Below are 11,220 nucleotides of genomic sequence, written 5' to 3' on the forward strand. Positions count from 1 at the left end.
AGGAGTCCAAGGGGGAAGGGGTTTTCAGGTGGGGCAAGAGAATGGCACCATAGCCAGGGGGACGGGCACAGTGAGGATATGCAGCAGCCAGCAAGGCCCAATGTTTGGGGGGAGGGAGAGTTGGGACAGCCCCCCAAACTCCCTGATTATCCCCTTGTGTGATTAGAGTCCTTGAGATGAAAGCAAGCTTCATATTCTGTGTTCCCTTATGTTCCTGCTCTTTCTTCCCAGGCTTGCTGAGATGGAAAGTCAAAATTGCTCCTTCTTTAATGACAGCCTGTCCCCAGATGACAGCATGTGAGTTTTCACAGCTGCTTATTTGCCAAAAATAGCTCTCCTTGGCCACTATTTGGGAAGGGTATATCCTCAAGGGAAGAGGGGTGTGGTGGTTAGGGTCCTTGACACCCTAAGGAAAGAAGGCTGCTTTCTGGGCAGTGTTTAATGAGAGAAGCAGTGTGTCCTCTATCAGCTGAACTGGGCAGTGAAGGATGTACTACCTCCCTGCCATCCATTAAGGTCCCTTCCTGTTGTAATATCCCATCCTTCTATTCCCAACTCTGAGGGAAGAATAATATGCCCTCATCTAAAGTTGCACAAATGAGCCGTATCTTATGCTCAAAATGCCAGTGCCCCATCTTGGGTTACATCAACCCTGGGGAGATATCAGGGGCTTGACTGAAGTGTGGCCAGAGAGATTCCTGGATGCTCTAGCCCAGAGAAGGGACCTGTCATTTCTAGGCAGGTTCCCAGCTTTCTCAGAGGACCTAGGAACTGTCAGTTACATGGATAAATCCAGTCCTGGAACTGGGACTCAGGCAGGCCACAATTCCCTTGGGGATGGGAAAGCGAAGGGGGATGGGGTGGGGGAACATCACAGAAAGGGAACTGATTTGCTCATTGTTTCCCAGATCACTACAAGCAGAACCCAGAAGCCCCAGCATTCTGTCACCCCCAAGCATGACCCTTGCACCTTTGAACACTTTGGTCCCTCTTCCTGCCGTGTGCAACTTAAAAAGGGACTTCCCCAACATGTGTCTTGGGGCTTGAGCTGGGAGCTGAGAACTCACACCCTGAGCTGTTTCCCTGTTCAATGCCCGGCCCCTCTTTCCTCTCCCCACACGCACACAGAGATGAGGACCAGTACCTGCTACGGCACTCCAGCCCCGTTACAGACCGGGAGCCAGCCTTCAGACAGCAGGCTCCGCACAACATGGCCACGGGGAGCAAAGGGGAGCTTGAGAAGATCCTAGCCCACCTAGAGGATGAGAACCGGTGGGTGTGACAATGGCAGAGATCTGTGTGGTTTCTAGAGACAGACAGCTTAACTCAAGTCCTGGACTTCCACATCCTAACTCTGTGGCCTCGAACAAGTGACTTATATTCTGTGATCTTCCATTTCCTCATCTGTAAAATGGGGATGAGGAGCTGCTGTAAAATACCTATGTCTGAGAGTCATTTGTGAAGATAAAATGATCAAGCGTATTATGTGTTAGCCAGTGTCTGTCTTATTGAAAGGGTTCTAAAATAGCCCTTTCAATAGCTAAAATAAAAGCTAGCTATACTAATAATTGGTCTTCCCTGTTGTAGCTCAGCTGATAAGGAATTTGCCTGCAATGCAGGAGACCCCAGTTCAATTCCTGGATCAGGAAGATCCTCTGGAGAAGGGTTAGAATACCCACTCCAGTATTCTTGGGCTTCTCTGGTGGCTCAGATGGTAAAGAATCCACCTGCAACATGGGAGATGTGTGTTCAATCCCTGGGTTGGGAAGATCCCCTGGAGAAGGGCATGGCACCCCACTCCAGTATTCTTGCCTGGAGAATCCCATGGACAGAGAAGCCTGGTGGGCTACAGTCCATGGGGTCACAAAGAGTCAGACATGACTGAGCAAATAAACACATACACACACAATACTAATAATTATTTGAATCCTTTTAACTCAAGCTGAGTATCTCCAAGTACCCAGGAGATGCCGGCAGAGAGAATGCAAACACAGAGAATACAGAAGAGATGCTGCTTGTCTCTGCCCTCAAGGAACTTTCAGTTGTTGGAAAGAAATCCTTATCACTTAGTGAAAGTGGTAAGAGGAGGATGATATTTCACAGAGCATGTGAGGACTGGAAGAGCGAAGGTGAAGATGATTACAGGGATGACATTGATCTCCCTAAAGCACAGAGGGCAGCAGGAGTCTGAAGAGCATCTAAGCCACTTTGGGGGTGTGTCCTAGAATAAATATCACCCCCTGGAACAGTGCTTCTCAAACATCAATGTGCATACGGGCCACTTGGGAAGCTCGGTGAAATGCAGGTTCTGATTTGCAGACCTGGGGTGAGGCCTCAGTTCCTGCTGTTCTAACCTAGAAGTTGCCCATGCTGCTGGCCTAACAGACTGTGTCTGGAGTTGCTAGTCCTTAGAACAGTGCCTGTTTGCAAAGTATCTTTTACTGGTTCAAGACAAGATAAATACATAAATACAGAGTAAGCTTTTAGAAACTTTCATAGCAATTTGACATTGCCATGATATCCAAGCATATAATGAGTGGACTTGTCTTCATTGAATAGGATGTAGACCAGTTTGAGTATTGTTGAACTTTGTGTGGCAAGTGCTGTGTGGCATGACCAGTGTACTAGCCATATGCATTCAGACCAAACACTGATCCACAATGGATTGAAAAATCCCCCTGGTTTTTTCTTATGGGTGTTTTGAGAAGTGCTGTGCTAGAGCAGTGGTGGGGAGGCCCTGGGAAGCACCGGAGACAGAGTGATTCTATTGTAAAAAAGGGAAAAAAAAAGTAATATCTCCCAAAGGAGACCATCTCTTTGGAATCTGTTTCCTTGATGACCCAATGTGGGTGTTTAAAGTGGGCCAAAGAGGAGGGTGGCAGAGAGAAGAGGAAAGATGGGTGATCTTTTGTTTATGTTATGTCTTCCCCTGTAATCTAAAAATCTAAAAGTGGAGTAGGTGAGTCAGTGACTCGAATGCCTCATTTTTTTGCAGAATGTGTTTCTGCCTGGCTTTAAGGTCAGAATTAATCCCCAAAGCAGCACATCAAAGTGCTGAGAAATTTGTTATACTAAATGTCAGCTCTCTGCGCTGCAGCCTAAGAACAGCAGAGTAAATGACACATACGCTGGAGAGGAAATGGATATGGCCATTAAGGCAAGAGCACGGCTGGAGTGGGGATGGGAATGGGAATGCAAAGGGATTATTCACGCATGGCTCTGAGGGGACACTGGGCCCTGGACAGTCAATACCCCATGAGGACGTTCAGCCTTGGCTTCTCCATCCTTGACAGGATTCTCCAGGGAGAGCTGAGGCGCCTGAAGTGGCAGCATGAAGAGGCCACTGAGGTACCCGCCCTGACTGAGGGCTCTGCTGAGGTGGCGCAGGGCCACTGCAATGAGGAGCTGCTGGCTGAGGCCCGGATCCTTCGGCAGCACAAGAGCCGCCTGGAGACGCGCATGCAGATTCTTGAAGACCACAACAAGCAACTGGAGTCCCAGCTGCAGCGCTTAAGGGAGCTGCTCCTACAGGTGGGTCTGGGGCCAGGGGAAGAACCTGAGCAGCTTCTGGGCACGGGAGGGCTGGGAAGGCTTTCTAAAGAGCACTGAGCTGACAATCAGAAAAGATGGGGTAATGAAGGAGCCACTATATCACAGCACTCGGCCAATTTTCTTGCACTGAGCTTCCACTCCATCCTTCTGTGTTACTTTCAAGTCACCGTGGGGCCTTGGGCAGAGGGAGGGCTTTTGGGGGCTCATGTCCCCAACCCCCGTTTGAATCTGGTATTGAAAGAACGAGTTCAAAGAACCATCCAAAAGGTTGATTTTGCTGCTTTGATGTTTGCTGGAAAGAAGCAAATTGGCATGCTTGGGGAAAGAAAGATTTTAGCTATGGACAGATCACTTGTTACTTTTTATTCCTTTTCTCTTTGAGAGGGAGTGTATAGGATGTAGTGTGGTTCTGGAGTTCAACAGCCCTGGAATTGAATATGGTTCTGCCAATTAGTGGCCTTAGAATGTTAGGCAACTTCCTTAGCCTCACTAAGCCCCAGTTTCTTCATCTGTAAGACAGGGATAAAAATATACCAACTTCATGGAATTGTGGTAAAAATCTAATGAGATAATACATTTATTGAATTTAGCATGATACCAGAAATATTAGTAAACACTTCATAAGTGTTACCTATTGTTGTCATTATCCATACCAGGGAATACCACACCAGATCTTCCAAGGGATGACCTCTGGATCAATTTCTGGAGGTCTTAACAAATGATTTTATGTCATGAACCAAGGATCAGGGGTGCAACTCTATATTTCCAGATGGAATTGGGTTCTAAATAGTTTAATTATAACTGAAATGACAAGCAAGAGATCTTCTGGGGGCAATGCCATCCTTATAAGAACTGGGAGCCTTTGATACCTGGTGTTGAAGGAAGAAGGTATTTAGTAATTAAATATTCTAAGAAGTTTCCTGAAAGGAGAAGCCACTGACTGGGGCACCATCAAAAGTTTCTTCAAGTCCTAGGGTAAAGAGATGGGCATGAGGTCTCTAAGGACCTTTCTAAGCTCAAGAGTCTGTCAAAGTAAGGTCAGGAAGGCAAAAGTCACTTAAGTTATGCCTTACCTCTTTCCAGCCACCTATTGAATCCAATGGCAATGGCTCTGCAGGCTCGTCTCTGGCTTCCTCTCCACAGCAGTCAGAAGGCAGTCACCCCCAAGAGAAAGGACAAACTACTCCAGACACTGAAGCTGCAGGTGAGTTCCCTCAACCCCTTCCTTCATGGCTTTGTCTTGCCTCAGGTCTCCTGCCCAAGGTTCTGCTAGGGCTGGGACTGGTTCCTCCTCATGTCTTTGAGCTTAGGGTCAGGGATGATTGGATTATTGACTGATTCATTCATTTCTTTATTCTACAAATGTATATTGATTACCTCATACGTATCTAGGCATCTTGCTGGGAAGATACACATGCTATAGGTTTATCTTTCAGCAGGCAGCATCCTACCTCGGCCCCTTGACCTCATAAGGGGATCTCTAGTTGTCTTCCCAAATCTCTCTTTTCCAATTCAGATGATGTGGGATTGAAGAGCCAAGATGTCAGCCTCTGCTTGGAGGACATCATGGAGAAGCTCCGCCATGCCTTCCCCAGTGTACGAAGTTCTGATGTGACTGCCAACACACTGCTGGCCTCTTGAGGGAACCAGAGCCCCATCCTATAGTCCATGGTCCTCTCCTGGTCTGGCCAAAGGCTTTCCTCAGACTTCACCCAACCTTCCCAGTCCCCGCTGGCCCCACTCTCCTCAGCTGGAGTTATTTGTGCTCGGGGCAGCAGCAGAGATTTGGTGGTATGCGAGGTGGGGGTAGAGGGGCTGGGGGAGGGAGAGGCATGATTCCTCTGATTCTAGAAATGTGCCCTTTACTTCAAGTTTGAGGTCAGTCCCTTCAGTACGCTTCTGTTGCAGCCCAGGCTAATGGCACTTGGAAGCCATTCAGATGGGTTGCCTTGTGAAGCAGTGCCCATTGGTCCCTTTCCATTCTCTATGGAATGATGGAGATGGAGGGCACCTAATGACCCCAAGGCTCCAGCATTATGAATACACAGAACTTAGCCCTACTCTCTGACCCAACACAAAGGAGGTGAAGGGGTGGCCTGAAGACAGTCCCACCCCCCAAAGTACCCCTGAAAAATCTGGGCAATGTGTGTCATGTAACTTCAGCTCGAGGGTATAGCTCTAGTCCTCCTGATGCTACCTAGATGTTGTTTCCTCTGTGAATATCTTCAGTTTCGTCTGCCTCAGTCCCTGGCAGACCTTTCTCAAGGGGGAACAGTTCATTCAGGTTCCTATTTTCACCTTACTTTGGGAAACAGTAAAGAAATATGTAGGGGCTTAGATATTTTCCCCGGATCCTCCTCTTTCCTGAAAGGCTCAGCATCCTGAGAGACCAACTCTTCTGAGTCGGCCCTCACAGCCCTGAGGGAGGGCTGGCAGCTTCTCAGCAAGGGGGTCTTCTCCTTCGGTGAGGAAAGGAAAGCCCTCCTCTAGACCAGAGGAGTATGACTGTCCCACACCCTTGACAGCTGTGACCCTTCTTTCTCTTAAGTTGAATCAGATGAGGTGGCTGATATCCCTCAGCTAATCAGAAGGCAGATGCAACAGTCCGCCCTGAATAGTAGCCCTTTCCTAGGGTCCACAGGCTTCAAATCAGCAAGTTGGCCACTTTCCACACAGACAACAGCAAGGCCTTCCTTCGCATAAAACCTTTCTTTCTAGCTCTGGAAAATGAACCTAATTCTCAAATTTCTTAGGCAGATTTCTGGATAAATCTGCCTAGGCAATTTTATCTAACTTTTCCTAGGCAACACATACCATGATCCCTTTATCCAGAAACTATTCAGAGTAGATAATGGGAGGGGGGAGCATCGGGGGAGCAGGCTTGGGAACTTTGAACAGAGTCAGGTCTCATTTAGGCAGATTTCTGTCAAAAGGAACTTTATAACTTAGAATCCTGCAACTGACTTAATTTGCCTAAGTTTATATAGATACTTAGCTATCCTTCATATCTACTGTACATCAGTACTACCCCAGCCTCATTTACACATTAAATTCTAATACCTCTTGAAGTATTAATGTTCTGCCTTGCTCTTTGTTAGTCCCAGCCTCTGGATGGACAGATAAGATGCCTCCTAGCTGCTCATTTAGGATGTCTCTCCATTCATATTTGAGGTGAGCCATCCTCAAGACCAAAGCAACAGAAAGCCTGTGGCCACAGAGGAATCTAACAGGAAGAGTCACTCTGTTCTCTTCATTCATTCCAAATCTTGTTCCCTGAAGACCTGGTCCTGGGATGAATTTTTCTGGGCTTCTCTGAATAATGGTTCAGGGGCCAAAATAGAGCAAATCCAAGCTCTACCCACCCTGTGCATAAAGGGAGGAACAAATAGCCAGGCTAAGACACAGAGTACATCTTCTTGCACCTTCCAATTTCTAAGTCTGACTCAGGGCTTTAAAGAAAGTAGAAACTGCCAACAAGGTTAGAAGGGTGTGAGATGGTTGGAGTGCTGTCTTATAATCAAGCAGTAGCCAGTGGGTAGAACTGCTGGGAAACTAGATTTATCTACTGCAGGGCATGGAAGGCAGTGGCTTTGGTCCAGAAACCTAGGATTGCCTCCTTCTAGAATCACCAAGGGGCACTAAGCCACAGGTTCAGGGTGTCAGACTTTTTCATGACAATTGCCTTGGTGCTCATGAGGTCTCAGGGCAGGAAAACTGGTAATATATGGTGAGCAGGTGGCAGGTAGGCATCAAACAAAGAGCCTGGACATTGGTTAGCAGGCTTGGCAAGGGACCTATATTTGTAGGTGCCTAGAAAGTGAAGTTGCTCAGTCGTGTCCGACTCTAGCAACCCCATGGACTGCAGCCCACCAGGCTCCTCCGTCCATGGGATTTTCCAGGCAAAAGTACTGGAGTAGGGTACCATTGCCTTCTCCAAGATTATAGGTAGGGGCTTCTCTGGTGGCTTAGACAGTAAAGAATCCACCTGCAATACAGGAGACCCAGATTTGATCCCTGGGTTGGGAAAATACCCTGGAGAAGGGAATGGCAACCCACTCCAGTATTCTTTCCTGGAGAATTCCATGGACAGAGAAGCCTGGTGGGCTACAGTCCATGGGGTCTGTAATTCAAAGAGTCAGACACAACTGAGCAACTGAGCACATTAAGGATAGGAGAAACTTTCTATGGGACTGAGAGCTCAGGATCTATGAGGTATATGCCTGCCTAAGCCTGAAGAAAGCACATTTATGAAACAATCTTACCAGGAAAGTTCTGCAAATTCCTTTTCCATAATCTCTACTCTGCCTGAGAGATCTTGGGCTCTTGAGGGCCTATGACAACTGCAGTGGGTCATGGTAGAGAAGATGTAGATCTCGTTATGTAGGATTTGTGTTATAGGTGGACTGAAGCAGCAGGTCAAGAGTTGAATTCTCAGTAATAGGGTCACTGACACTTTGTGGTCCTGTGTTTACCTTGATGCCTGAGGTGAGTATATGGCTCAAGGGTCCAGTGACAGTCACGGCAGCACAGTTTGCCCACACTACTTCACAGTTTGCCCACAGTGAGGTAAACAGATCTTTGGGCACTGTGAATTCAGATGAAGGTGAGATTTCCTGAGATGTGTTGTGTGTTAGGCCGTCTGTTGTGTGTCTTATCTCCTAGAGGTATAGTGTGTGATGCTGCGTTGTTTATGGCCCCACACTGGAAGGGTGGTCAAGGGGGTTGCTGGTTCATTAGGCGGCCTAATGAAAACCTTTGACTTGTGGGATTAGCATCAGTGGTAAGGAAAGTGAGTGTTTGCTGGGGTTGTGGCATATAGTACGGGGAACAGTTAGGATTGATAGGTGATATATTCTCGACAGAATCTGACAGAGGCCAAAAAGCCATTAGGAGGGTACCTCTACTTCCAGTGAGAGCAGAGTGGAGTCAGGTTGACTGGGCAATTATTGAGGAAGGCTGACTGGTTGGAGGACATCCGGCTGTTTGTTGCGTGGTTCCCTAGAGAGGGTCCAACCCAGGATATGCCCCCTTCCCTCCAGGATGGAAAGGCTGAAACCAAGGCCCTCAAATGCCCATTTCCTTCAAGGTCCAAAGTTTGGAGATATTTCCTTGTAGAGAAACTTGCTTGAGTTTGTCGTACTTTAGGGGCTGGGCTGGCAGGCCATGGTAATGAGAAACCCTGAGGTCAAACAGAGGCCAATCCTGGGTGATGATTTCCTTCCGGATAAATTTTAAGGAATACCTATGATGCTTGCGGTGTGTGTTTGGGATCTGGGCTCCATATTCAACTTCAGGCTAGAGCATTCCTTGAACAGGCATTCTCAATGACAGAATCATGGCCTCTGAGACCATTTCAAGCCAGGACTCTCATCAAAGTTCTGTTGATGTAAGTGACAGATAATTAAGAATGTAACTGTCCTGAGACAAACAGTTCTGGAGGAGAAAGGTGGGGGCTTGCCCTAGGGCTGTGGAGACATAGTTACTCAGCTGGGCACCTCTATCTCTGGGCCTTCCTGCCAAAAGCTGACTCTGAGAACAAAGGAATACATCAGCTCCTTGTTGTTCTTTAAACACCAGTGACTGTGGGAGAGCAAAAGGCTCAAGGCCAAGGCTAAGCTCCCAGGCTTCATCTCCTCCCACAGCTGCCACATTTGGAAGGGCACCTGCTCAATGTCTTTGGTGTCCCTAGGGCAGTCTTGAGGCCAGATTGAAGCCTGTGATGCTGCTCGCTGGCTACAAGAGCTGGTGGTCACAAGGGTGGTATTCGGGGAAGCAGAAAGGGTGGCATACTAGTCTAGAAAAATTTGGGATGAAAGGGCGGGGCTGGGAACAAATTGGTTAACTTTGCCACTCACTGTGGTGCTTTTCTCCCTTTCCCTTAAATTCTGCTTTGAAAGAATAAATTCGTATTTGTTTACTTTGGTTCCTCTGGTTATGCTCTTTGACTCTGACACTCTATATTGTTCCCTTATTTGCGCAGAGGAGGAGAGGGTGGGGCCACAAACCCACAAGAACACTGCAAAACACACCAGAAGAGTCCAACACCTACAGGACAAAAAAGACACACCCCGCTAGCCTCATCCACCACTGTTACCTGGAGTGGTCACCTCTAAAGGTCCCATAAAAATTAGCTAGTTATTCACTCGTGGAATTAGCTCTTTATAGCAATGGTTCTTCAACACTGTCCTCATCAGTCTGAGGAATATTTCACCACCCTAAAGCAGTAAGAGAAAAATATGGACAATGCAGTGAGTTTCCATAAAGTTACATATATTCAATTTAAAAATATATCCTTTATTCTGAGATTATGGTTATATATTTTGGGGGAATGTCTGTGTTAAATGTCCCTGTGAATTGGTGGTAAGTTTTTTTTAATACACTTTTCTGGCAAAATAAAACCCCGTCAGTCCCTCTTCCCCACCACCAATATTCTTTCTCACCAATCTATGACTTCATTGTCAATGAAGTTGACATGAAATATGATGTGAGTCACATATGCAGCTTAAAATTTTCTAGCGGCCATAATAAAAAAGGCCCAACAAACCCAAATGAAATTAATTTTAATAATAGCCCAATATATCCAAAATATTTTCATTTCATCATGTAATCAGTAGAAAACCATTACTGACATATTTTATATTGTTTTTTAAATAAGCCTTAAAAATTGTCAGGGGCTTCCCTGGTAGCTCAGCTGGTAAAGAATCCGCCTGCAATATAGGAGACCCCAGTTTGATTCCTGGATCAGGAAGATCCCCTGGAGAAGGGAACAGCTACCCCCTCCAGTATTCTTGGGCTTCTCTGGTGGCTCAGAAGGTAAAGAACCTGCCTGCAATGTGGGAGACCTGGGTATGATCTGTGGGTTGGGAAGATCCCCTGAAGGAGGGCATGACAACCCACTCCAGTATTCTTGCCTGAATCCCTATGGACAGAGGCGCCTGGTGGGCTACACTCCATGGGGTCGCAAAGAGTCGGACACAACTGAGCAACTTTCGCTTACACTTTCAGAAATTGTCAAGCAGGGTACAAATTCAGCTGGTAAAAAACTAGAAACCCACATAGAGCCAGGCACTTTATTACTGAAGAGACAGTAAAAGCAAGGCCAGCAATGGGATCCGTTCTCTGTGTCCCTGTTGCACAGGATGACACTGAAACAAAAGGGGCCAGATGACATGCAACAGGAAGGGCGGCACACTGCGTTCCTGAGTAGCAACTCCACACCTCCGCTAAGCAGCTCTATGGCTTGCAGCAGAACCCTCTGGGGCAAGGACAGGGGAGAAGGGAGGCAGGCAGAAAAATCCCATGCCTCACCAGAATGAGGGAGGCAGACGAGAAACTGCCCCATGACAGCCTCCCTCCAAACAGAAAGCTGAGTGTCTCGAATCCCCATGAGATTGCCTATCTTTCCAGGTTCCAGGAGGCTCATGGAGCATTTTGCCAAGGCCTAGGGCTTCCTGCAGTTGAGCCTTGCCTACGTGGAAAGACACACCTCAATTTTGCCTAGCCATAGGTCAAGTGCTCAAAAGCTGCATGTGGCTAGTGGATATCATATTGGACAGTGCAGTTGTGTAACATGCCAAAGTCAGAACCACCGGGCTGTAGAGAAGGAAAACTTCATGATGTATCATGTGTGTGTGTTGGGGGTGAGGAAGGAGTCAGGGCAGCTTATTG

The 11,220-nt window shown here is 47.2% G+C and overlaps 1 protein-coding gene across 2 annotated transcripts in view; it reads left to right on the forward strand.

Annotated features, from left to right (window-relative positions):
* DRP2 (dystrophin related protein 2) overlaps positions 1-6,627 on the forward strand; it is a 43,822-nt gene extending 37,195 nt beyond the window's left edge. For both annotated transcript variants that reach the window (XM_027534442.1, XM_027534441.1), the window contains 5 exons: positions 232-297; positions 1,129-1,272; positions 3,294-3,531; positions 4,636-4,756; positions 5,069-6,627. In XM_027534442.1, coding sequence (XP_027390243.1) covers positions 232-297; positions 1,129-1,272; positions 3,294-3,531; positions 4,636-4,756; positions 5,069-5,193 — 694 coding nt within the window. In that variant the 3' untranslated portion in view covers positions 5,194-6,627. The remainder of the gene's footprint in view (positions 1-231; positions 298-1,128; positions 1,273-3,293; positions 3,532-4,635; positions 4,757-5,068) is intronic.
* Positions 6,628-11,220: the final 4,593 nt, after the last annotated feature.

This window comes from Bos indicus x Bos taurus, chromosome X, assembly GCF_003369695.1.
Source record: "Bos indicus x Bos taurus breed Angus x Brahman F1 hybrid chromosome X, Bos_hybrid_MaternalHap_v2.0, whole genome shotgun sequence".
In the NCBI taxonomy this organism is placed as follows: Eukaryota; Metazoa; Chordata; class Mammalia; order Artiodactyla; family Bovidae; genus Bos; species Bos indicus x Bos taurus.